Source organism: Myotis nattereri (assembly GCF_964212035.1).
Source record: "Myotis nattereri genome assembly, chromosome: 14".
Taxonomy (NCBI): domain Eukaryota; kingdom Metazoa; phylum Chordata; class Mammalia; order Chiroptera; family Vespertilionidae; genus Myotis; species Myotis nattereri.
In genome coordinates, this window is record NC_138089.1 from 17,635,082 (window position 1) to 17,661,484 (window position 26,403).

Below are 26,403 nucleotides of genomic sequence, written 5' to 3' on the forward strand. Positions count from 1 at the left end.
GTGATGGCGGGGAGCAGGGGCAGAGCCAGCGATCATGGAGAGCAGGGGCTGAGCTGATGATTGAGGGAGCTGGAGGTCCCCTGCACAGGGCTAATGACTTGGCCAGAGGCGTTAGGCCTGGGCAGGGGCCAAGCCGGCAATTGGTGTGAACTACAGAGGAAACACCTTTTCTGACTGCTCATTGGCTTAGCTCCCTGTATGCCATTAGTAATATTCTTAGTAACTTGAGTAATAAGAATCCAAATAGGTGATCTAGGGTTTTTTACCACACTCCTGGAGAAAAAAAGGAAGGTCCACTGCTGGAGAGTTAAGAAATGTCATCTCCTGTCCTAGCTGGTTTTGCTCAGTGGATAATGCCCACTGCTGGGTCTGGGTTCAATTCTGACTAAGGGCATGTACCTAGGTTGCAGGCTCCTCCCTGGCCTGGGCCCAGGTCAGGGCTCATGCAGGAGGCAACCAATCAAAGTGTTCCTCTCAGTTTGATGTTTCTCTCTGTCTTTCCCCTTTCTCTTGCACATTCTTTAAAAATCAATGGAAACATATCTTCAGGTGAGGATAAAAAAAGAAAGAAAGAAAGAGACGGAGAGGCATTGATTGGAATGTCGGGCCTTGGAGGGAAGGTAGGGGAGGGTGGGGGTAAGGGGGAGAGATCAACCAAAGGACTTATATGCAAGCATATAGGCCTAACCAATGGACACGGACAACGAGGGGGTGGGGGGGGGAGGATGAGGGCATGAGTGGGGTGGTAGGGGATAACATGGGGATAAGGACACATATGTAATATCTTAATAAAAAAATATTTTTTTTAAAAAAAGAAAGAAATGTCATATCCTATGAAAGACACATTTTGAAAATGCCTAAAGAAAGTTGTCATTTTTTCATGGTAAAGGGACTGGAGTCCGTGTTGATGAAAACACCTTGGTGGCTGCGGTGACTGGCAGTGGCTGCAACAGCAGGGTGATGGGGCTGGTGCCTTCCCCTGATCAGCCCGGTCGCCTCCCACAAAGGAGCAAGGAGCAGGGAGTAGGACATCCCCTGAGGGCTCCCAGTATGTTATAGGGGGCAAGCTAGGCTGAGGGACCCTCCCCTTCAGTGCACAAATTTTTGTGCACGGGGCCTCTAGTCTATAATAATAAAAGCATAATATGCTAATTATACTGGACATCCTTCCGGAGGACCTTCTGGGTGAAGCTGGGGCTGTGAAGGAAACCTGGGTCCCAGGTGCCAGAGGGAAGCCGGTGCCAGCAGCCAGGGGAAGGAAGGCCTACTCTTGAATGAATTTCGTGCATCGGGCCTCTAGTATATTATATTTTTCATAGTTTAGTAAAAAATAAATTTCAGCCCTAGCTGCTGTTGCTCAGGTGGTTGTGTATCATTTATGCACTAAAGGGTTGCTGGTTTGATTTCCGGTCAGGGCACATGCCCGGGGTGTGCAGGAGGCAGCCAGTCGATGTTTCACTCTCATGGCGATGTTTCTCTCTCTGTTCTGTGTCCCTCTCCCTTCTTCTCTCTCTAAAAATCAATGAAAAAAATCTTTAAATACAAAATTAAATAAATTTCACAGTTGCTTCCTACAGTTTCCTTCACTGGAAAGTATTTGTCTGCCTGAATTACACTAGTTCTTCAAAGCTTACTTTATGGATCACCACATCTGGAAAGTCTTCTCCTAATCCCTTTAGCGCATCTTTAACTCTGTCTACATATTACTCTTACACCAATTGGCAGACATTAAGTACCTATTGTTACAAAGCTGCTGTGCTTGCCACTGGGGAGACTATAGGAACACAAAAAGAATTGTATCTTTAAGAAGCTTATGTTCTAGTGGTAGGAAACATATAGTAAATACATTAAAAAAAAGAGTATGTTAACCTTTTATATGTACATCGGTACTATGAAGAAATAAGATAGTGGGATAGAGTGTGATAGGCCAGGAACATCGCAGGAAAGGCCTGTGGAAATGCTATTGAAGTAGAGAATCTAAAGTTGTCATTTAAATAACCATGGGAACAGCACTGTGGCAAAGGGAATAGCAAGCATGAAAGCCCTGAAATATGAATGCTTTTAGTGTGTTCTAGTAATTTAAAAAGGCCACTGTCACTACAGTATCAAGGGCTGTGGGAAGACTGGTATCAGGTGAATATGGAGACAAAGGTAGGGATAGATTGTGAAAGGCTTTGCAGATCATGATAAGGAATTCAGATACCATTTCAAATGCAGTTGAAGCCATTGAAATGTTTTAAACTGGGAAGTGACATGAAATCCAACTTACACTTAAAAAAACCACTCTGGCTATTAGTAATAGACTGAGGTAGAGGAAAGAGGGCAAGAATAGAAGGAAACAAGGAAAGCAGAGAGTAGCATAGATGAGACCTTCTGTGGTTTGGATAAGGCTGGAGACAGTTGAGGAACAAAGAAGTGGATTTACAGGTGATATGTTTTGGAACCTGCATCAATAGGACTTGCTACTAGATTGCCTTTGCTAACAAGGTAGATGGTAATGTTCATATTTATAGCATATTGGAAGTCCAGGAGATGATGGGGGGTGAGGGGTAAAAAGCAATGATTCTTTTTAGGAGTTGAGGTGCTATGTGACATCTAAGGGGAAATATGTTAACTAGGCAGTTGGATATATAAGAGAAGAGGCTTAGGCTAGAGATACCAATTTAGGAGTCAGCAGAATGTAAATAATTTTTAAAGTGGAAACCAAGATGGTGGCATAGGTAAACACCGGAAATTGCTGCCTCCCACAACAACTTCAAAAATACAACGAAAAGACAAAACAGACGTCATCCAGAACTATAGGAAGGCTGGCAGAGTGGAAATTCTACAACTAGAAGGAAAGAGAAAAGCACACTGAGACTCAGAGGTGGTGTGGAAGTAAAGTGCAGAGGTATGGAGGCTCGAGCGCCCGCGGAAAGGGGCTGGCACCTGAGGACGCGGCTGTCTTTTTGAATCGGGAGGGAGTCACAAGCTCCGGACTGCTCTGAACTCCGGTTCCGGGAAGTCTCTGGGGATCCAGGACTCATACAGGGAGAAATTGGACTGTCTGGCAGCGGGCAGAACTCGGAACTCGAGGGCGGCTTTCCCTCAGAGGTGCTTGCAGCAATTATTGGGACACTGAGACTAGGGGCCCCTTAGGGCAGGGCTGAGGATCAGCCATAGCTGCTTTCTCCACCCTGTTGATTCCTTGAGACCCAGCCCCACCCAGGCTGCGGCAGAGGCTTTTGCATATGAATGCCCTGGCCCTTTGCAACCTGAAAATTACCTAACAAATTGCAGCTGGGCCAGACAGACCCAGAACTTCTAAGAGAAGGCCCAAGGCCCCACAGCAGCTTGCTTGCATTGATTCACAGCTGGACCTCATCTGGGCACCTCCAAACTCCAAAAAAGGAAGGGGAATCTTCAGATCTCTTCATAGCTCCTGTTGGGTAACCTCAGGCAAAGGCTAAATTAGCACCTCCTTAGATCCAAGAGCCAGTATATGCAGTGATCAGAGTGGGACCATCCAGATTACAACTCCTCATATCCATAAGGAACACACTCAGGGGGCAGACTCAGTGAGCACCAAAGCCCCATTGAAGCAACTCTTGCCCCGGAGGGGTGTCTTCAGCACAGAAATTCTCCCACTGCAGACACAGCTGATTCTCACTGCCAATTGGCCTGGAGGTCAATTCCTCCCAGTGATCCTACAACAATAAAGGCATAACTACAACAAGACTGTGCACAAAGCCCACAAGGTGGTGCACCAAGAGTGTCCACCTCGGTAACTGGGGAGGCTGAGCCACTGGGCCCTATAGGACACCTAGCACACAAAACCACTCTCTCAACACAGGGAAGCATAAAAAATGTGGAGACAAAAAAACAGGTCACAAATGTCAGAAATGGAGGAAAGCAAACGACTGGATATAGAGTTCAAAACCACGTTTATAAGGTTTTTCAAGAATTTTATGGAAACCGCCGATAAATTTAGTGAGACCCTGGAGGATATGAAAAAAGACCAACTAGAAATTAAGCATACACTGACTGAAATAAAGAATAATATACAGAGATCCAACAGCAGACTAGAGGATCCCAAGAATCAAGTCAAAGATTTGAAATACAAAGAAACAAAAAATACCCAACCGACAAAGCAAAAAGCAAAAAGAATCCAAAGATATGAAGATAGTGTAAGGAGCCTCTGGGACAACTTCAAGCATACCAACATCAGAATTATAGGGGTGCCAGAAGAAGTGAGAGGGCAAGATATTGGAAACCTATTTGAAGAAATAATGACAGAAAACTTCCCCTACCTGGTGAAAGAAATAGACTTACAAGTCCAGGAAGCGCAGAGAACCCCAAACAAAAGGAACCCAAAGAGGACCACACCAAGACACATCATAATTAAAATGCCAAGAGCAAAAGACAAAGAGAGAATCTTAAAAGCAGCAAGAGAAAAAAGTCAGTTACCTACAAGTGAGTACCCATACGACTGTCAGCTGATTTCTCAACAGAAACCATGCAGGCCAGAAGAGAGTGGCAAGAAATATTCAAAGTGATGAATGCCAAGAACCTACAACCAAGATTACTTTATGCAGCAAAGCTATCATTCAGAATAGAAGGTCAGATAAAGAGCTTCACAGATAAGAAAACGCTAAAGGAGTTCATCACCACCAAACCAGCATTATATGAAATGCTGAAAGGTATTCTTTAAGAAGAGGAAGAAGAAAAAGGAACTCTTACCATTTGCCACAGCATGGGTGGAACTGGAGGTCATTATGCTAAGTGAAATAAGCCAGTCAGAGAAGGATAAATACCACATGATCTCACTCATTTGTGGAATATAAAAACAACATAAACTGATGAACAAGGACCGATCCAGAGACGGAGAGGCATTGATTGGAATGTCGGGCCTTGGAGGGAAGGTAGGGGAGGGCGGGGGTAAGGGGAAAGATCAACCAAAGGACTTATATGCAAGCATATAGGCCTAACCAATGGACACAGACAACGGGGGCGGGGGGTGAGGGCATGAGCGGGGAGGGGGTAGAGGGTAACATGGGGATAAGGACACATATGTAATATCTTAATCAATAAAAAATATAATAATAAAAAAATAATTTTTAAAGCTATGGGGAGTAATTGGAGAGAAAGAGAGAGAAAGAGAGATAGAGATAGAGAGAGGGAGATAGAGAGAGAGAGAGAGAGAGAGAGAGAGAGAGAGAGAGAGAGAGAGAATTGAGAGAAGAAGGCCTAGGACTAAGCCTTTTCAGAATTATAATATTTAGATGTTGGATACGGAAGGGCCAATCTCAGCAAATAGACTGAGGAAGTGCCTCCAATTTGACAGGAGGAAAAGCAAAAGATCAGGATGTCATGAGCAGAGATGGAAGAATGTGTTATAACATAACGTATTGTTTATGTTTTTTAGTTGTCATTGTCTTCTATTTTACTTTGATATGCTTAAGGACAGAGATCTCAACATAAAGTGTTCAGTGTCTGGTATGTTATTGTTGGTGAATGAGTGAGTGAATGAATGACATTTTTAAGGAGGAACTTTACCTTTATGGTGTTTTGTACAATTCTATATTCAGTACCTTTCTCACTTGGGTGCTTAATAAAAAATCCTGCTTCAAAATAATCTGAAGCAGCCCTGGCCAGGTGGTTTGGTTGGTTGGAGTGTTGTCCCACTCACCAGAAGGTTGTGGGTTCGATTCTTGGTTAGGGCACATACCTAGGTTGCAGGTTTGATCCCCAGTTGGGGTGTGTGTTGGAAGCAACTGATTGATGTTTCTCTCTTTCCTCTCTCTAAAATCAATAAAAACATATCCTTGGGATCAGGATTAAACAGTTTTTTAAAAAACCTGGAGCAGAGTGCTGTATTAATACTGATATTAGAATTGCCATGAGTTTTATTTGGGAAAATGTATTTGGAATTAAAAGTTTTTATATCAGAAACACATTTTTCTGGATGACTGGATTTTGTTTTTCTCCATTCCTTGCTTACTGCAATAGGAATGTAATCTTCCCTGATTTAAAGGTAGGTGGGTTCCAGGAATGAGGTAGGAGATCCAACTGTGGGCAGAACTGGGCTCCCTGTTGGGATCAGATTCTGTAAAGACTTGGCTGAGCCAAAATCATTTTGTAGCTTTCCAGAGTCCCGGGAATGAGCCATTTTTTCCTTGTTTACTATCTCCCTCTTTGTTCAGACTATCCTTTCCTTCACTGCATATAGTGTGTCACACAGTCCTTTAAAATTATCCAGTTTTTGTTTATTTGTTTTTGACTGTTATCACAAAAAGCAAAAATAGATAGACTGAAATTTTTTGTTATATTAAGGGGTGGCATTAATATATTAAAAACTAAGGGAAATTAGGCATATTTATGTTGGGATAATTTCAGTGCCAGATTGCTAGTGCCAATTAGCATACCAAAGTATAAGGCAAATTCCTTTAAAATATCAATTACTGAGCCCTAAATTGTTTGGCTCAGTGGATAGAGCGCCGGCCTGTGGACTGAAAGGTTCCAGGTTCGATTCCGGTCAAGGGCATGTACTTGGTTGCGGGCACATCCCCAGTGGGAGGTGTGCAGAAGGCAGCTGATCGATGTTTCTCTCTCATTGATTTTTCTCTCTCATCGATGTTTCTAACTCTCTATCCCTTTCCCTTCCTCTCTGTAAAAAATCAATAAAATATATTTTAAAAAAATCAATTACTGAGAGCTAGGCAAACTGCGGCTCGCTAGCCACAGGCGGCTCTTTGGCCTCTTGAGTGTGGCTCTTCCACAAAATACCACGTGCGGGCGTGCACGTACAGTGCGATTGAAACTTCGTGACCCATGTGCAGAAGTCGGTATTTTGTGGAAGAGCCGGTATTTTGTGGAAGAGCCACATTCAAGGGGCCAAAGAGCCGCCTGTGGCTCGCGAGCCCCGGTTTGCCGAGCTGCAGTTTGCCGACCACTGCTTTAGGGAGATAATGATGGATGAAGGGAAGTCTGATCTGGGCCCTAATGGTTAAATAAATGAGGAAGGAGAATATTCCAGGCCCATTTTTTTTACTTCATGTGCAAAAGCCTTTGGAATTTTATCCTTGTCAGGATCAATAAGATTAAACAGGGAAATAAGGCTACTCAAGTAGGCTAATTTAGTCTTAAGCTCCTTCAATAAATGTAGAATGTCTTGCCCAGCTGGTGTGGCTCAGTGGTTGAGCATAAATCTATGAACCAGGAGGTCATGGTTCAATGCCCAGTCAGGGCACATGCCTGGGTTGTGGGCTCGAATCCCAGTAGAAGCATGCAGGAGGCAGCCGATCAATGATTCTCTCTCATCATTGATGTTTCTCGTTCTCTATCTTTCCCTTTCCCTTCCTCTCTGAAATCAATAAATTTATTTACATATATATATATTTAAAAAATAAATGTAGAATGTCTAGAATGTGGAAGAGAAATTTTCCACTCTGCACTGGTCAAACAACATCTGAAATTCTGAGATCATACTTTAAGAGGGATGCTGATCAGGAATGTAAAGCATAGTGAATATAGTCAATAATATAACAACTGTGTGGTGCCAAGTGGGTACTAGAGTTTTTGGGGGGATCAATTTGTAAATTATATAAATGTCTAATCACTATGCTGCATACCTGAAACTAATATAAAATAAATATTGAATGTCAAATTTAGTTGAAATACTTTTTTTTATTGCTTAAAGTATTCCAAAGGGTATTACATACGTGTCCTTTATTTTTCCCCCGCCCTTGACAATCCCCTGTCCTCCCCTACCCCCCAGTGTCTTATGTCCATTAGTTATGCTTATATGCATGCATACACTTCCTTCGGTTGATGTCTTACCCCCCTCCCTCCTGCCCTCCCAACCCTCCCCAGCCTTCCCGCTGCAGTTTGACAATCTCTTTGAGGCAGCTCTGCCTCTGTATCTATTATTGTTCATAAGTTTATAATGGTCTTTATTATCCATGAATGAGTGAGATCATGTGGTATTTTTCCTTCATTGACTAGCTTATTTCACTTAGCATAATGCTCTCCAGTTCCATCCATGCCGTTGCAAATGGTAAGAGTTCCTTCTTTTTTACAGCAGCATAGTATTCCATCGTGTAGATGTACCAGTTTTCTAATCCATTCATCTACTGATGGGCACTTAGGCTGTTTCCAGATCTTAGCTATGGTGAATTGTGCTGCTATGAACATATGGGTGCATATATCCTTTCTGATTGGTGTTTCTGGTTTCTTGGGATATATTCCTAGAAGTGGGATCACAGGGTCAAATGGGAGTTCCATTTTTAGTTTTTTGAGGAAACTCCATACTGTCTTCCATAGTGGCTGCACCAGTCTGCATTCCCACCAGCAGTGCACGAGTGTTCCTTTTTCTCCACATCCTCTCCAGCACTTGTCGTTTGTTGATTTGTTGATGATAGCCAGTCTGACAGGTGTGAGATGGTACCTCATTGTTGTTTCGATTTGCATCTCTAGGATGATTAGTGACTTTGAGCATGTTTTCATATGTCTTTTGTCTTTCTGAATGTCCTCTTTTGAAAGGTGTCTATTTAGATCCTTTGCCCATTTTTTGATTGGATTGTTTAGCTTCCTTTTGTTAAGTTGTATGAGTTCCCTATAAATTTTGGAGATTAGGCCCTTATCAGATATGACATTGGCAAATATGTTTTCCCATGCAGTGGGTTTTCTTGTTGTTTTGTTGATGGTTTCTTTTGCTGTGCAGAAGCTTTTTATTTTGACGTAGTCCCATTTGTTCATTTTCTCTTTAGTTTCAAGTGCCCTAGGAGCTGTATCAGTGAAGAAATCGCTTTGGCATATGTCTGAGATTTAGTTGCCTTTGGATTCTTCTAGAATTTTTATGGTTTCCCGTCGTACATTTAAGTCCTTTATCCATTTTGAGTTTATTTTTGTGTATGGTGTAAGTTGGTGGTCTAGTTTCATTTTCTTGCATATATCTGTCCAATTTTCCCAACACCATTTACTGAAGAGACTGTCTTGACTCCATTGTATGTTCTTGCCTCCTTTGTCAAATATTAATTGAGCATATTGGTTTGGGCCAATTTCTGGGCTCTCTATTCTATTCCATTGATCTATATGCCTGTTCTTGTGCCAGTACCAGGCAGTTTTGAGAACAGTGGCTTTGTAATACATCTTGATATCTGGTATTGAGATCCCACCTACTTTGTTCTTTCTCAGGATTGCTGCAGCTATTCGGGGTCTTTTTTTATTCCAGATGAATTTTTGGAGAGTTCGTTCTAGACCTGTGAAGTATGCCGTTGGTATTTTAATGGGAAGTGCATTGAATTTATAGATTGCTTTGGGTAGTATGGACATTTTAATGATGTTGATTCTATCAATCCATGAACACGGTATGTTCTTCCATCTGTTTATGTCTTCCTCTATCTCTTTTTTCAATGTCCTGTAGTTTTCTGAGTAGAGGTCTTTTACCTCTTTGGTTAAGTTTATTCCTAGGTAGCTTAATTTTTTTGGTGTGATGGTAAATGGGATTGTTTTTTTAGTCTCTCTTTCTGAAAGTTCACTATTGGTGTATATAAATGCCTCAGATCTTGGGGTTAATTTTGTATCCTGCTACATTGCCAAATTCGTGTATTAAGTCTAGTAGTTTTGATGGAGTCTCTAGGGTTTTGTATGTATAATATCATGTGGTCTGCAAATAAGGACAGTTTTACTTCTTCTTTTCCAATTTGGATGCCTTTTATTTCTTCTTCTTCTCTAATTGCAATGGCTAATACTTCCAGTACTATGTTGAACAGGAGTGGTAAGAGTGGGCATCCCTGTCTTGTTCCTGTTCTTAGGGGAAATAGTGTTAGTTTTTGTCCATTGAGTATGATGTTGGCTGTGGGCCTGTCATATATGGCTTTTATTATGTTGAGGAATGATCCTTCTACTCCCGCCTTGCTGAGAGTTTTTATCAAAAATGGGTGTTGGATTTTGTCAAATGCTTTTTCTGCATCAATTGATATGACCATGTGGTTTCTTTCTTTCAATTTGTTTATGTGATGTATCACATTTATTGATTTTCGGATATTGTACCTTCCTTGCATCCCTGGGATAAATCCTACTTGGTCATGGTGTATGATCTTTCTGATGTACTGCTGGATCCGATTTGCTAAGATTTTGTTGAGGATTTTGGCATCTATGTTAATGAGGGATATTGGTCTGTAATTCTCTTTCTTTGTGTTGTCTTTACCTGGTTTTGGTATTAGGGTGATGCTGGCTTCATAGAATGAACTTGGAAGTGTTCCTTTTGAATTTTTTGTAGTAGTCTGAGGAGGATAGGTTTTAGTTCTTCCTTGAATGTTTGATAAAGCTCCCCTGTGAAGCCGTCTGGTCCTGGGCTTTTGTTTGCTGGAAGCTTTTTGATGACTGCTTCAATTTCTTCCATAGTTACTGGCCTATTGAGATTTTTAGATTCTTCCTGATTGAGTTTTGGAATGTTGTATTTTTCTAGGAATTTGTCCATTTCCTCCAGGTTGTCTAGTTTGTTGGAGTAGAGTTGTCCATAGTATTTTTTAAGAATCCTTTGTATTTCTGTGGGGTCTGTTGTTATTTCGCCTCTATTGTTTCTGATTTTGTTTATTTGGGTCCTCTCTCTGCTTCTTGGTGAGCCTGGCTACAGGTCAATCTTGTTTATCCTTTCAAAGAACCAGCTCTTGGTTTCATTGATTTTCTGTATTTTTTTTTTTGGTCTCTATGTCATTTATTTCTGCTCTAATCTTTATTATCTCCTTCCTTCTGCTCACTCTGGGGTTTTCTTGTTGCTCTCTTTCTAATTCTTTGAGTTGTAGAGTTAGATGATTTGCTACCATTTTTTCTTGTTTTTTTGAGATAGGCCTGTAGAGCTATAAACTTCCCTCTCAGGACTGCTTTCATTGCGTCCCATAGGTTTTGGATTGTTGTGTTTTCATTGTCATTAGTTTCCAGGATGTTTTTAATTTCTTCTTTGATCTCATTGGTAACCCAATCAATATTTAATAACATGCTATTCAGCTTCCAAGTGTTTAAGTATTTTGGGTTGTTTTTATTGTAGTTTATTTCTAATATTATGCCATCGTGTTCTGAGAAGATGCTTGGTATGACTTCAATCTTCTTGAAGTTGGGGAGACTTTGTGACCTAATATGTGGTCTATTTTTGAATGTGTCTTATGAGCACTTGAGTAGAATGTATATTCCATGGCTTTGGGGTGAAGCTTTCTGAAGATGTCAATTAAGTCCATCTGGTCTAGTGAGTCATTTAGGATTGCTGTTTTTTTGCTGATTGTCTAGAGGTGAAATACTTTTTTATTGGAAAAGAAAATAAAGGACAGTTTATTAGATGTTTGTTGCTATTAGCCCAACTAGAACCTCCACTTCTATGATCACATTTAATTTTTGCAATAGGTGATGAAATACAGAGGGAAGTATAAGTCTCCTTAAAGTGTTATTAATTCCCTTTTTGTTCTATGTTTTTCCTTCTTTGTTTTTTGAAACGGAAAAGAAGATTTTCATAGAGGAAGAATTGTTTACTTAATGCAAAGAATTAACTCAGGTTCACTTTTTGCCCCTCTTGCATAGAATATTATTTAAATAAAAGAAATGAAATGTTACAGACAAAAAAAAAGTGGGGCACGAAACACTGATAAACCATAATAAAGAGGAGAGTGAGGGGTTTTGAAACGATCTCATTTGAAGGAAGCTGATTCAATTAATGGTTGAGAGTATAGACTCTGTCATCAGCTAGGCCTCAGGTCAGATTCCATCTCTGCAGCTTATTAGCCATGTGAATTTTTCAAGTCAGGTACTTTACTGATCTTCATCTTACTGTCTGTCAAATGGAGATTAGAAGTGTTTACCTCTTAGGATTTTTGTGCGAGTTAAATGAGGTTCATGTATATAAAGACCTTACGGCAATACCTAGAATATAATGAGCTTACCATAAATAGTAACTTTTTTTGACTAGGTATTATTAAGTTTTGGGAGGATAACAAAGAAGAGGGATATGACATTTTGTAAATAGCTCCAGAAAATATAAGTTACAACATAAGGAAGTCTCAACATAAGAAATTTGTTGCTGAAACCGGTTTGGCTCAGTGGATAGAGCGTCGGCCTGCGGACTGAAAGGTCCCAGGTTCGATTCCGGTCAAGGGCATGTACCTGGGTTGCGGGCACATCCCCAGTAGGAGATGTGCAGGAGGCAGCTGATCGATGATTCTCTCTCATCGATGTTTCTAACTCTCTATCTCTCTCCCTTCCTCTCTGTAAAAAATCAATAAAATATATTAAAAAAAAAGGAAGAAATTTGTTTCTAAGAATATGAGCTAGCTGACAATAAATTGGGCTACTACAGAAAGTGATGAATGTTATCCCCCCTCATCCATTTGGGGTTCAATTTGATATTTTTTAGAGTATTCATACACCAGTACTGAATTAGACATGTGAGATCTTTTCCAAATCCACTGTTCTGATCATTCCACAGATATTTATTGATCTTACTGGACACTATCTAAGTGGTATAGATAGCAAAATGGACATGGTCCTAGTCTTATTGAGTTTACCAGTCTATGATTTTATGGTTTCCTTTCCTCAAAAATTAATTTCCATTTCTTTCATGAAAATTCCTTTTGGTTCTCCTCTTGCTTCTAATCATATCTCCTTTACCTCCTTCAATTGTTGTTCTTCCTCCTTCCTGTCATGCTTGACATCTCCATTTTTTTTCCCCTCAGGTCTTTAATTTTCCTTGTATATTCTCTGCTTTGGCCATCTCTTGCAGTGCATTTAGCCTTTCCAAATTGGTAGATTTATCTTCCTAATGTTCCTATGCTCAAAAACTCTTAGTGATTCTCCATTGTCTATTGAGTAAAAAAGCTTGCCATTTGAGGTCTTTGGCTGGATATTCCAATCCACTTCTCCAAACTTATCTTCATCTGGTCTCATAAACTCTGGGAAAATTAGACAATTTCCTACTCCTGTTTTTTCCTTTGTTCATTTCCTGGCCTTGCTATTTCTGAGGTCTTTGTGTTTTTAGATCCATCTACCCAAGAAAACCATATCTCTACCTGAAATCCTCTTTCTTTGAAGCTCATTGCGTATACTAACTTGTTCATGTAGCCTATAACTTTTACAGATATCGCCAGGTGTAAGTGAACTTTTCCCTCCTCTGAATCATCAGGATCCCATACCTTGCACTCTGTTTTTTTTTATTATTATTTATTTATTGATTTTTGAAAATTTGTTTTAATTTATTTTTAAAAACAACAAAAACATGATATAAAAACATTGATAAAAACAATGACTGATAAATGGATTAAACTTATCCTAATATCTCCCTGTATACCACATTAAGAGTAAAAACTCTTCAGTCATTCAGTGTGCTTGACTAATTTCCCTGGTGATGAAGTATTTAGAACTTTAACATCACACGCTCTTCAAACTTGAGAGAAAGCAACATATAGCTGACCATGTCTGAAAATGGGTTCAGGTAGGAATATTCCTACTCTGTCTAGAGTTTGTCCTTGTGATTTATTAATAGTCATCGGAAATGCTGGCATCATGGGAAACTGTCACTTTCTTTTTTTTGGCTTCAGAGGTACGTTGTGCCAATAGTTGGTCTTCAGACATATTCTGTCGATGCTGCTGCTTTCTTTCCACTTCAGAATGTCAACAAAAACAACCAAATTCACCATCAACAATGACAGATCGAAACACACGCGTGCGATTGGTGCCAGTGAGAGCTTTATATGTATCGCGCATGCATGAGTCAACTGTTTATTTTTATTTTTTTATTTTTTTAATTGTCTTTTTTTAAAATATATTTTTTATTGATTAAGATATTACATATGTGTCCTTATCTCCACGTTACTCCTACCCCTCCCCTCCCCCCCGCTCATGCCCTCACCCCCCCCGTTGTCCGTGTCCATTGGTTAGGCCTTTATGCTTGCATATAAGTCCTTTGGTTGGTCTTTCCCCTTACCCCCACCCTCCCCTACCTTCCCTCCAAGGCCCGACATTCCAATCAATGCCTCTCCATCTCTGGATCAGTCCTTGTTCATCAGTTTATGTTGTTCATTATATTCCACAAATGAGTGAGATCATGTGGTATTTTTCCGCTCCCCAGTTCCATCCATGCTGTGGCAAATGGTAAGAGTTCCTTTTTCTTCTTCCTCTTCTTAAAGAATACCTTTCAGCATTTCATATAATGCTGGTTTGGTGGTGATGAACTCCTTTAGCGTTTTCTTATCTGTGAAGCTCTTTATCTGACCTTCTATTCTGAATGATAGCTTTGCTGGATAAAGTAATCTTGGTTGTAGGTTCTTGGCATTCATCACTTTGAATATTTCTTGCCACTCTCTTCTGGCTTGCATGGTTTCTGTTGAGAAATCAGCTGATAGTCGTATGGGTAATCCCTTGTAGGTAATAACTGACTGTCTTTCTCTTGCTGCTTTTAAGATTCTCTCTTTGTCTTTTGCTCTTGGCATTTTAATTATGATGTGTCTTGGTGTGGTCCTCTTTGGGTTCCTTTTGTTTGGGGTTCTCTGCGCTTCCTGGACTTGTAAGTCTATTTCTTTCACCAGGTAGGGGAAGTTTTCTGTCATTATTTCTTCAAATAGGTTTTCAATATCTTGCCTTCTCACTTCTTCTGGCACCCCTATAATTCTGATGTTGGTATGCTTGAAGCTGTCCCAGAGGCTCCTTACACTCTCTTCATATTTTTGGATTCTTTTTTCATTTTGCTTTTCAGGTTGGGTGTTTTTTGCTTCTTCATATTTCAAATCTTTGACTTGATTCTTGCGATCCTCTAGTCTGCTGTTGGAACTCTGCATAATATCGTGTATTTCAGTCAGTGTATGCTTAATTTCTAGTTGGTCTTTTTTCATATCCTCGAGGGTCTCACTAGATTTCTTGAGGGTCTCACTAAATTTATCGGCGGTTTCCATAAAATTCTTGAAAAACCTTATAAACGTGGTTTTGAACTCTATATCCAGTCATTTGCTTTCTTCCATTTCTGTCATTTGTGACCTGTTTCTTTGTCTCCGCATTTTTTATGCTTCCCTGTGTTGAGAGAGTGGTTTTGTGTGCTAGGTGTCCTATAGGGCCCAGTGGCTCAGCCTCCCCCGTTACCTGAGGTGGACACTCTTGGTGCACCCCCTTGTGGGCTTTGTGCACAGTCTTGTTGTAGTTATGCCTTTATTGTTGTAGGATCACTGGGAGGAATTGACCTCCAGGCCAATTGGCAGTGAGAATCAGCTGTGTCTGCAGTGGGAGAACTTCTGTGCTGAAGACACCCTTCTGGGGCAAGACTTGCTTCAGTGGGGCTTTGGTGCTCACTGAGTCTGCCCCCTGTTTGTGTCCCTTATGGATCTGAGGAGTTGTAATCCGGATGGTCCCCCTCTGGCCACTGGGTACACTGGCTCTTGGAGGTTACCCAGCAGGAGCTATGAAGAGATCTGAAGATTCCCCTTCCTTTTTTGGAGTTTGGAGGTGCCCTGATGAGGCCCAGCTGTGAAGCAATGCAAGCTGCTGTGGGGCCTTGGGCCTTCTCTTGGAAGTTCTGGGTCTGTGGCCCAGCTGCAGTTTGTTAGGTAATTTTCAGGTTGCAAAGGGCCAGGGCATTCATATGCAAAAGCCTCTGCCGCAGCTTGGGTGGGGCGGGTTCTCATGGAATCAGAGGGCGGAGCAAGGAACTATGGCGGATTCTCAGCCCTGCCCTAAGGGGCCGTGCACGTCTCAGTGTCCTGATAATTTAATTGCTGCAAGCACCTCTGAGGGAAAGCCGCCCTCGAGTTCCGAGTTCTGCCCGCTGCCAAACAGTCCAGTTTCTCCCCGTATGAGTCCTGGATCCCCAGAGACTTCCCGGAACCGGAGTGCAGAGCAGTCGGGAGCTTGTGACTCCCTCCCGATTCAAAAAGACAGCCGCGTCCTCAGGTGCCAGCCCCTTTCCGCGGGCGCTCGAGCCTCCGTACCTCTGCACTTTACTTCTGCAGCTCCTGACCCTCAATGTGCTTTTCTCTTTCCTTCTAGTTGTAGAATTTCCACTCCGCCAGCCTTCCTGTAAGTTCTGGATGATGTCCGTTTTGTCTTTTTATTGTGTTTTGAAGTTGTTGTAGGAGGCAGCAATTTCGGTGTTTCCCTATGCCGCCATCTTAGTTTCTCCTTGCACTCTGTTTTTATCTACTTACCATTTCAGTTTCAATTCCTTGAGATTTGTTGCTGTAATCCTATATACTAAAAGCCTAATACGTAAATCGACCAAATGGCGAAAAGACCGGTGGAATGACTGATTGCTATGATGCGCACTGACCACCAGGGGGCAGACGCTCAATGCAGGAACTGCCCCAGCCTGCAGGCCCCAGGTCAGCCAAAGTGGGTGCCAGCGGGGGCCCCCTGATTGCCTTGCTTGTTGCCCCATAGGTGGAGGCAACCGGAGGCGGTGGGGAGCGGGGCCAGTGAGTGGGTGGTGCCAGGCCGGCCAAGGTGATTGCCCTGCTGGTCACCCCACAGATTGGTCCTGATCACCAGCCAGGCCTAGAGACCCTACCCATGCACAAATTTTGTGCATCGGGCCTCTGGTATTTTAATAAAACCTAGTAGAGTGTCTTGCATAATATAAGCATTCAATTTATATTTGGTGATGGATGGATTATATGATGACATAACTTTATTTACAGATGAAGGAGTATTTTATGGGTGATAAGTTTGTACATTAAATACTATTTATTGAGCACCTATTCTCTGCCAGATACCTACTGGGCACTGGGGATAAGAAATGGATAAAACATATTATATGTCAAATGGTGCTAAGTGCTATGTATCAAAGTAAGTGAGGATAAAAGGGATGATAGTGAAGGAAGTGCAACTTTATATAAGGGGTAAGGGAAAGTTTCTCTGAAGGGTAGTAATGAAGAGAGATAATACATATAAAGACCCACAATGTGTCAGGATTAACTTTAAAAATTTTCAATAAGTTCTAATTCTTTTACATTACACATGAATAATTAGAAAATTAAGATCTCATTGGTAATGGCTTTTGGGGATTTATTTCTCATAGAAAATTCAGTAAGATAAAGAACTCTTGAGTCTCTCTTCTTTAAGTATAATTGAAAAAATGTTCAAATTGTAATATTTTAAGAATATGTCCTAATGTTATTATCTTCTAGAGATAACATACATTTTTAAATTATATATTTCAGAATTGAGGGAGCCAAAAAAAAATTAGACAAAACACTAAGTAAAAGGACACCTTTATCACCAGAGCCAGATGATCCTCCAATCGTAAGTTTTTGTTTTCTCTTTAAAAAGTTTATTTTAATGTTGTTTTAATTCTTAATTATTTTGTCAATTTCAATATAATTAGTATTTTAAAGAATATTACATATACTTTAAACTATATTTTAGTATTTAAAAAATTAAATCACTTAAAAATTTCTACTTGATTTAATTGTCTTTTTGTTTGCTTTTGACAGATGACCAGTGAAATTAAAAAGAAAGGAGTGAGTTCATTTTTTATATTTATTGTTTTGAAAATATTCAAAGAAACTATTACAAAGTAGCTCTTTCTAAGACCACCTGCTAAGTGCCATTCTTGAAAAGAAAGAAATTTATAAACAGATTTTTTCTTTGCCCAAAGGAGCAAGCATGTCATAGATGGCAATATGGGTTTTAAGAGTTACATTGTTGCCATTTGCTATTAGGGAATTTATTTTAAATAGTATGATTCTTATTCCAAAAAACTGAAAGAAAATTCAAAATGGCAGTTACAAAGGAAATGCATCTAATCTGTATATATATAAAAGGCTAATATGCTAAGTGTCCCTCCAACCATCCAACTGGTTCCTATGACATGCACTGACCACCAGGGGGCAGATGCTCAATGCAGGAGCTGCCATGATGCACACTAGCCATTTACAAAGAAATGGCACCATGGACCTGGTGCCGACAAAGCAACACTCGGCTTCCCCCAAGTGGGACACAGGCCCCACCACCACCCAATTCAACAGCCCACCAAATTGCAGCCAATGCTGTCAAGACACCATGCCACAAAATGTGGCCCATAGCCCAGCCCAGCCTGGAAACAGTGGCTGTGGGCGCCGGGTAATGACATCACGTAGCAATACCCGCTTCCTCTCCCTAGTGACTACCCTCCTTGGAGTTTCTTCAGCCTAGGAACCGACTTGCTTTATAGCCAAGTGCAAACATTTTACACTTTAACCAAATGTCTGTGAAGCGTTTTCACGAGCCTCATCTCATTTGATCCTCTCAGAAGGTATATAGGAGACTCAGTTGAATCCTATTTTCTTGTCATTAGCTGGAAAATGGAGATTTAGGAAGTTTAGAAACTTGACCTGACTGAAAAGAAGAAATGGTGGAACTTGAAAATGACTTCAGGTTTTCTCACTGCACAGAATATAGTCAAACACTGCTACAGTTAAATGTTTCACCCTTTGTTCTCCCTCTGTGATTTACAATAATAATCTGCTTTGTGTTGATATTTACTGCTGTGTTGCTGACAATTACTTGAAAGAGAAGTTGGGGTACTTCACTGCCGGGGTCCAGCCCCAGCGGGTCCAGGGGTCCCCAAAGGTGTGGACGGAGTCGGCGGAGAAGGAATGACACGAAGACAGCTTTCAGTTGATCAGCAGCCTAGCCAGGATCTCCAGCCAAGTTCTGGTCTCGATCTCCAGAGAGGTTCTGCTTAGGATCTCCAGCCAGGTTCTGTGTCCATGGTCTCTTGCTAGGTTCTCCAGCCAGGTTCTCCAGGTTCTCCAGCCAGGTTCTGTAGCCATGTTCCCTCGTTAGGTTCTCCAGCCAGGTTCTGTCCAGGTTCTCCAGCCAGGTTCAGTCACCAGGTTCTAGTCAGGTTCTCTTGCCAATTTCTGTAGTCAGGTTCAGTCCAGGATCTTTTGCCATGTTCTTTCCAGTGAAGTTCTTCTGTCTGTGTAGGTTCTGTGCCTCCTGGTTCTGTCTTCTCTCTGTCTCTTGCTGTCTTGTTACATCTGTATTTTTACCAGTTGATTCAATCCTATCAATCTCTATTACAAAGGTTAGGGCGTTTCTTATCTCCATTCCAGGGAGTAAAGATTATGTAGCTTAAGCATGATTGTTCATAGTTAAAGTGATTAATTACCCGCCTGGCACTTAGTTAAGAGGTTTTATTCCCTCCCTAACTTCAGGGGAAAATCCCTACCTGGGGAAACAACCTTTCTCAGAGAGGTGACCTTGGTTAAAACACACAGTGCCAAGAAGGTGAGCAAACATATTAAGAACACTATGCCATATATGCCAGGTCCCTTGAAACAGCAAGCATGGACTGGCTCCCGGCACTTCACTGGGCTGGTAAAAGTTTAGCTAAATCAGAAAGCAGGTCTAATTAAGCTAGTTTATCTACACATATAAAGCTCTCGCTGGCGCCAATTACACGCGAGTGTTTCCATCTGTCATTGTTGATCATGAATTTGGTTGACACTTCTATTATAGAGAAAGGGCGAATAGTGATATTAAAATATTTCTTTTAATTAATTTCCTTTCAATGTGCACAAATTCATGCACCAGGCCTCTAGTACTGATATAAGGTGCTAGAGATTTAAAAAAAAGACTATGGGTAACAATAAGGGACTAAGATATGATTGGTGGAAAGATGACAACATGAGACATTTCTTTAACAGCAAAGGATATGTAAACTCATGGAGCTAGTTATACCAAAGAGGAATTTATACAACATGTTCCCAGAGAGGGGTACAGATTTTCCATTCCTTTAGTGTTCCCCTTGAGGATAGAGGACTAAAGATACTTTCATGTGGATCGAGGATCTTTGGAAAACCCTCATTTTAGCTATTGTGAGTTTGTTGTTTAAAAATACTTGTCCTCCTTCTCCTTCTGCTTCCCAACTTTTCTGGAGATTTTGGCTGTGAATTTCCTTTTTACTTGGTATAAGAACTAATATGAAACAACCCCTAAACATTCATAAATATATAATATGAGGCTGGGTGAATTATAAGATATTTCTGTTTATGTGTTTAGCATCCTCACTCTTCCTCCACAGTTTTTGCCTTTTAGTGTTTTACAATCTAAAATAGGTACCTCGGTATAAAAACATTCATTCCCTCCTGAACCCACTGCTCTTGGCAATCTGGCTTCTAGAAACTCCACCATTTCATTAATGTCACCATTGACCATTAATTGCCAAATCAAAAAGATATTTTTCCAATACTTCTATCACTAGACCTCCAGTTGACTTTTAAAAAATCTTTTATTTTTGAATAATTGGACAAATGGATCAATGGAACACAATAGATGACCCATTTAACCCCACAAGTGCAATCAACTGATTTTTGAGCAAGGTGCAAATATCAATTCTATGGAAGAAGGACAGTCTTTTTAATAAATAGGGTGGAGCAAGTAGACATCCATAAAAAAATAAAACAAGTAAACAACAACGAAAGATCCCAAACCTCAGCCTAAACATCTCACTTTGTAAAAAAATTACTAAAAATTGATCATAGATTTAAGTGTAAATTGTAAAACTGTTTTTTAAAGTTTTATAATTAAAAACGGGGGAAATGTAAAACTATAAAAATTTTAGAAGAAAACCTAGGCTGGGCAAAGAGTTCTTAGACATGACACATAAAGCATCATCCATAAAAATTTTCCAAAATTATATTTCATCAAAATTAAGAACTATTGCTCAGGCTAAGGGATTGTCAAGGGTGGAAAAAAAAGGAGACATATGTAATACTCTTTGTAATACTTTAAGCAATAAAACAATAAAAAAAAATAAAATAAAAAGTAAGCACTAGCAAAAAAAAAAAAAGTATTGCTCAGTGAAAGACCATGTTAAGAGGATGGATAAAAAAGCTACATACTGGGAAAAAATATTCACACATTGCATGTCCAACAAAGGATTTATCTCTAGGATTTATAAAGACCTCTCAAGACTCAACATTATAAAACAAGCAAGAACCTTGTATGCATATATGCATGGCCCATGACCACAGACAATGGGGCTGTGAGGGCCTGGGGTGATAGGTGGGGTGGGCTGTAGAGGGCCAGTTGTGCTGCTTGTTTTCAGGTTGTGGACCTTTGAGAGATTTTATGAAAGTCTGCAGGGTGTGATCCATTTGTATGGCAACACCATTGGAAGCAGCTTAGTTGGGTCCTCAAGTTGAGTGGGGCAGGGTTTCAGGGAGTTGACCAGGGCAGGAAGAATGGTGTAAGCCAGGTTGATGGAGACTCAGGTATAGCAGTCACTGATGGCTGAGCGGGGAGGCTCAGCAAAGGAACAGTGTCTTCTGCCAGCAGAGAAAGCTGCTCCTCCTGCCCTTGCCCTGAAGCCATCCTTCTATGATCCATCTATCTTAAAAACCATGAGTTTATACTAATGCCTCCTATTCTGATTCAACATCACAGGGTTCATTCTAGTCTTTTGAGAAATCTGGCTTTTAAGTAACACAATTATTTATTTACTAGAGGCTCAGTGCATGAAATTTGTGTACAGGTAGGTTCCCTAGCAGCTGCCGGCTGCTGGCCAGGTCCTCCCTTCATTCTGTGCCACACCCTAGTGGTCAGTGCACATCATAGCGAGTGATCGATCTCCCAGTTGGTCGAACTCCCGGTTGGTTGAACTCCTGAGGGGACACTTCGCATATTAGGCTTTTATATATGTAGATTTTGTTAAATCCTAAAATATACATAAACAGTTGTAAAATTAGTAACTCATAACACATGAAAACAAACCTATTCACTATAGTTCAGTGTTTTTTTTATATATTTTTTTGTACTTAGCTTGAAGGTACACAGTCTAAATGCTGTGTTCAAAAGTTACCATGGTTAGTTCTATACCTCTTCCAGTATGACCATATTATTAAGTTGATATCCAGTTAGCTTCATTTCTTTCTGTGTGTGTGTTTTAAATTTTGAGTTTCTCTTCCCCCTGTTCTTACTGATTTTCTTTACTTATATTTTGAGCATGTGAAACAATAGAATGGCTTAAAAGTCAGAACTATAGTAAAATGTATACTTCTGTCCCTTTTACTCTGTTCTCATTCTCCCCAAATTTTCTACCCATTCCAATACTCTCCATTTATATAACCAAGGTCATTATTTCTGGCTTATTTTTCCTGTGATTAATTTTTTATAAAAGAACATATATGTTTTTTCTTTTATCTTGCACAAAATGCATCAGATTATAAATATTCTTTTGCATTTTGTTTATCCTAGAACTCATTCCATATTAGTTCATACAGATTTTCATTCTTTTCTTTTTGCCAGCTTTATCAATATATAATTGATATATAACATTGTGTACATTTAAGGTGTTGATTCAACTTCCTCATTCTTTGTTACTGCTGCACAGACTACCAATGTGTGGGAATATATAATAATTTATTCAACACCTCTTGAATGCTTCCAGTATTTTACTGCAGTGAATAACCTTGTGTTTCCATATTGTTGACGGTGTATTTTCAATTTCTAAAAGTGGAACTTCTGCGTCAATATGTGGTTTTATTAGATATTACAAAGTTTCATTCCACATGAGTTGTGGTAGTTTGCCTTCCTATTCACAGTTTATGAGAGTGTTGCTTCTTTATAGTCTTACCACAGTATGTGGGACCTGTATTTTTTTTTTCAATTAGCTGACAAATGGGATCTCAGGATGGTTTAAATTTGCTTTGTCTAATTATGAGTGAGATTAACATTTTTTTCATAAGTTTAGGGGCCATTTTAATAATATTTTTATTGTGAAATGGTTTATATCTTCTGCCTAATTTTCTATTGGATTTTGGTCTTATTTTCCCCTAAATTAAAAAAAAATTATAAAATACAACTAACATAAAATTATTATTTTTAATATTTTTATTTATTTCAGAGAGTAAGGGAGAGAGGGATAGAAACATCAGTGATGAGAGAGAATCATTGATTGGATGCTTCCTGCACACCCCAACTGGGGATCGAGCCCACAACCCAGGCAAGTGCCCTGACTGGGAACTGAACCTGTGCCCTTCTGGTTCATAGGTTGACATTCAGCCACGGAGTCATGCTGGCTGGGCTAACAAAAAAATTATCTTAAACATTTTAAGTGTACAGTTTAATGATGTTAAGTATTTGCATACTGTTTTGCAACACATTACCAGAACTTTATCTTTCAAAACGGAAACTTATTAAATAACAACTCCCCATTTGCCTCTCTCTTCAGTCCCTGGCAACTACCATTCTATTTCCTGTTTCTATGAATTTGAGTTTGACTACTCTGGATACCTCATATAAGTGGAATAATATGCTGGTTTTTTGTCACCAGCTTATTTCATTTAGCATAATGTTCTCAAGGTTCATCCATTTACTAAATTTAAGTATTTTTTATACTTTATTTGAGATATATATTGCAAATATTTTATACCAGATTGTCAGTTGTCTTTTGACCTTCATATTGTGACTTTTTTTTTTTATCATGCAAATATTTTTATGTAGTCAGAATTTTTCAATTATTTTTTCCCTTGTGTATCTGGAATTTGAAGCAAAGAAATTTTTCTATACACTCAAGTTATAGAAAAATTTATTCTTTTCCCCCTAGTCTTTGTATAGTTCCACTGTTTAATTTAAATTCCTGAACTATTTGGAACTTATTCTGTATAGTGTAAGGTATTGATTATATTTTTCTTTTTCCACATGGCTAACCAGTTATCCCAGAACTAGTGGTTTATGAACCAGGTCACGGTTTATTTGCCAGGGTTGCAGGCTCAATCCCCAGTAAGGGGCATGAAGGAGGCAGCCAATCAATGATTCTCATTATTGATGTTTCTGTCTCTCTCTCCCTTCCTCTCTGAAATCAATAAAAAATAAAATAAAAAGAAACAACTTCATCTTTGCTACAGTGATTTGAGATGCCGCATTTACCATATACTAAAATTTCTTAGGAACTGGACCTATTTCTGGACTTTTCATTTTTTACCACTGATTTATCTATTAATACACCTGTACTACACAGTTCTAATTAAATAAATTTTGTAGTATATTTTAATGTCTCCTAGGGCTAGTCTTTTTTTGTAGATTTTCTTTCTCCGGGATTTCTTGGTTATTCTCACATGTTTATTGTTCCACATGAATTCTATGCTTAACTTGTCCAGTTCCATAAAATATGTGTAGATATTTATATTAGTATTGCATTAAATTAATTTTGGCACCAACTGAAATTTTCATGATGTTAAAATGTCTTCACCAAGATCTAGTGTTGTCTTTCTATTTATTTGTGTCTATTTTTGTTATACTTCTCATTGCTAGGGGAGAATTTATGAAATTATACTATACTGCTTTGTACCAGAATATAATCTTCAAGACAGCATGGGCTTTGTATGTTTTGTTTTTACTACTGTATCCTTAGCATTTGGAACAATATCTAAATATTTGTTGAATTTGTGAATATTTGTTGAGTTAAGGAAGTTAGATAAAAGGTCTTTGTTTTGCCTTGAGAAAAGGAGAAATATACCAAGAACATTATTTAGGTGAGAACTCATCATAAATAAAGAAGAATATAAAATGGTATCTGTAGATTGTACTTTGGGTTAAAATCTTTTTATTCTGAAAGTATGTTATTTCGCAATATACTAGTATTTTTATTCTCAAGGAAAATTTTGTCTTGAGAACACAGAGCTTAGTAGTTACATTGAAATGCTACTTCATTTAGAACATTTACTTTTTTCTTATTACGTTCTCAGTTGAACTATATTTATATGAAGCAATGTGTAGAAAGTAGTCCTATAGTACCTATTCAGCAAGAATGGCTGGATCACATGTTAATGCTGGTACCTGAGTCTTTAAAGCAAGGGAAAAAAAGAGAGGAACTCCTTCAAAGTCTCATCAGTGAAGTGTCAAGTGACTTTGAAAAAAGCACGAAGAGGTATTTGGGTAAGTAATATATAGCACCGTTGCTCCCCTGCTCCTCCCAATAAACAGCAGAAATATGAATAATGCATGTTATATTTTTGGCTATATGTATTCTTAAATATTATTTTTATTTAAATGTTTATTTTGAGCCTATAATGTCAAAATATTTGCAATTTAAGGCCATTTTTAGTAATTTTTTATATGCTTATTAGCTAAATAGCTTTTTAAATTTTCACTTTGTCTTTATAATTCTTGCTACACTATGTACTTGATTATAAGATAAAATTAACAGATTTGGGGAGATTTATTAGGGATTTAACCTTTGCAATTTTTATTGGAATAAATTTTCTTGAGAGGCCATGGCAGTGACTTTTCAGTAGACGGAAAGAGAATAACTGAGAACTTACTAAAGCTGTACCATATTTGAATTTACCTTCAAAGTAAGGCCAAAGCAGTATCAAAAGTGTGATTTTGTTGCAAGTAAAGGGATTTTTTCTTATGCTCATTTAATGTATAATAAACTGTACCATTCAATATCAAGAGTTAGAAACTTTGATTTGAGGTATAGAAAATAACTATAGTTTTATTTAAATAAACTAAGCAGAAAAATGCTTTATTTCTGAAACAATCTAAAATGGGAGGAAAGTCTAGAAGTATGTATCAATATTATGAATGATTACTGGGCTCATGCTTAAAGAGTATAAGCTTTATTGGAGTATATTAACAAAAGAACTATCCTAGTAAACATTTTTTTTGAAATTATGAGATTCCAAGTTGATGGATTCTCATTTCGTTCTCTGTAAAATCTTGGTTCAAAATGTTATTGATAATCTTTAAATGGTTTTCAAGAAGTATTAATACATATATGTATTTTAGTGAAGAGTGTTCTTGTGAAACCTCCAGTTAACTGGCTTGAAGATGATGGAGGTCCTTTACCTGAATTCCCTGTGTGAGTAAATTATTTTCAAAACAGTGTTGCACCTAGGTTTTGATAATAGATTGAAAATAAACTGATCTTGCCCTGGCTGGTTTGGCTTAGTGGATAGAGCGTCGGCCTGTGGACTGAAAGGTCCTGAGTTCAATTCCAGTAAAGGGCACATGCCCGGGTTGTGGGCTTGATCCCCAGTGAAGAGCATGAGGCAGTCAATCAATGATTCTCTCTCATCACTGATGTTTCCATATCTCTCTCTCTCTCTCTCTCTCTCTCTCTCTCTCTCTCTCTCTCTCTCTCCCTTCCTCTCTGAAATCAATAAAAATATTTAAGAAAAAGAAAATAAACTGATCTTTTATTTAAGTCTAAAGCTGTGAAACTCAAAGGTATTTTGAACACACCTAAAAAAATAGTACTACTGCTGTTTTTTCTTTCTCCCCCAAAGTATCCTCTATACTGTACTTATGTAGTTTTAGTCTATACAATTAGGGGAACTGTGCATATGGATGCACAGTTCAATTTGACCTTAAGTGAGCTTCGGTGTATGCCAAATAGATTTTTCCATCCCTTCTTCCCATTACTAAGGACTGTGTTGATTTATCTCTGCCGAAGGTAACTGAGCC

At 39.2% G+C, this 26,403-nt stretch overlaps 1 protein-coding gene across 1 annotated transcript in view; it reads left to right on the forward strand.

Annotated features, from left to right (window-relative positions):
* The window catches only part of DNAH12 (dynein axonemal heavy chain 12), a 244,444-nt gene that overhangs the window by 13,952 nt on the left and 204,089 nt on the right, over positions 1–26,403 (forward strand). The window contains exons 5-8 of the mRNA XM_081105960.1: positions 17,166–17,247; positions 17,439–17,465; positions 24,681–24,870; positions 25,726–25,798. Of these exons, the coding sequence (XP_080962086.1) occupies positions 17,166–17,247; positions 17,439–17,465; positions 24,681–24,870; positions 25,726–25,798 (372 nt within the window). The remainder of the gene's footprint in view (positions 1–17,165; positions 17,248–17,438; positions 17,466–24,680; positions 24,871–25,725; positions 25,799–26,403) is intronic.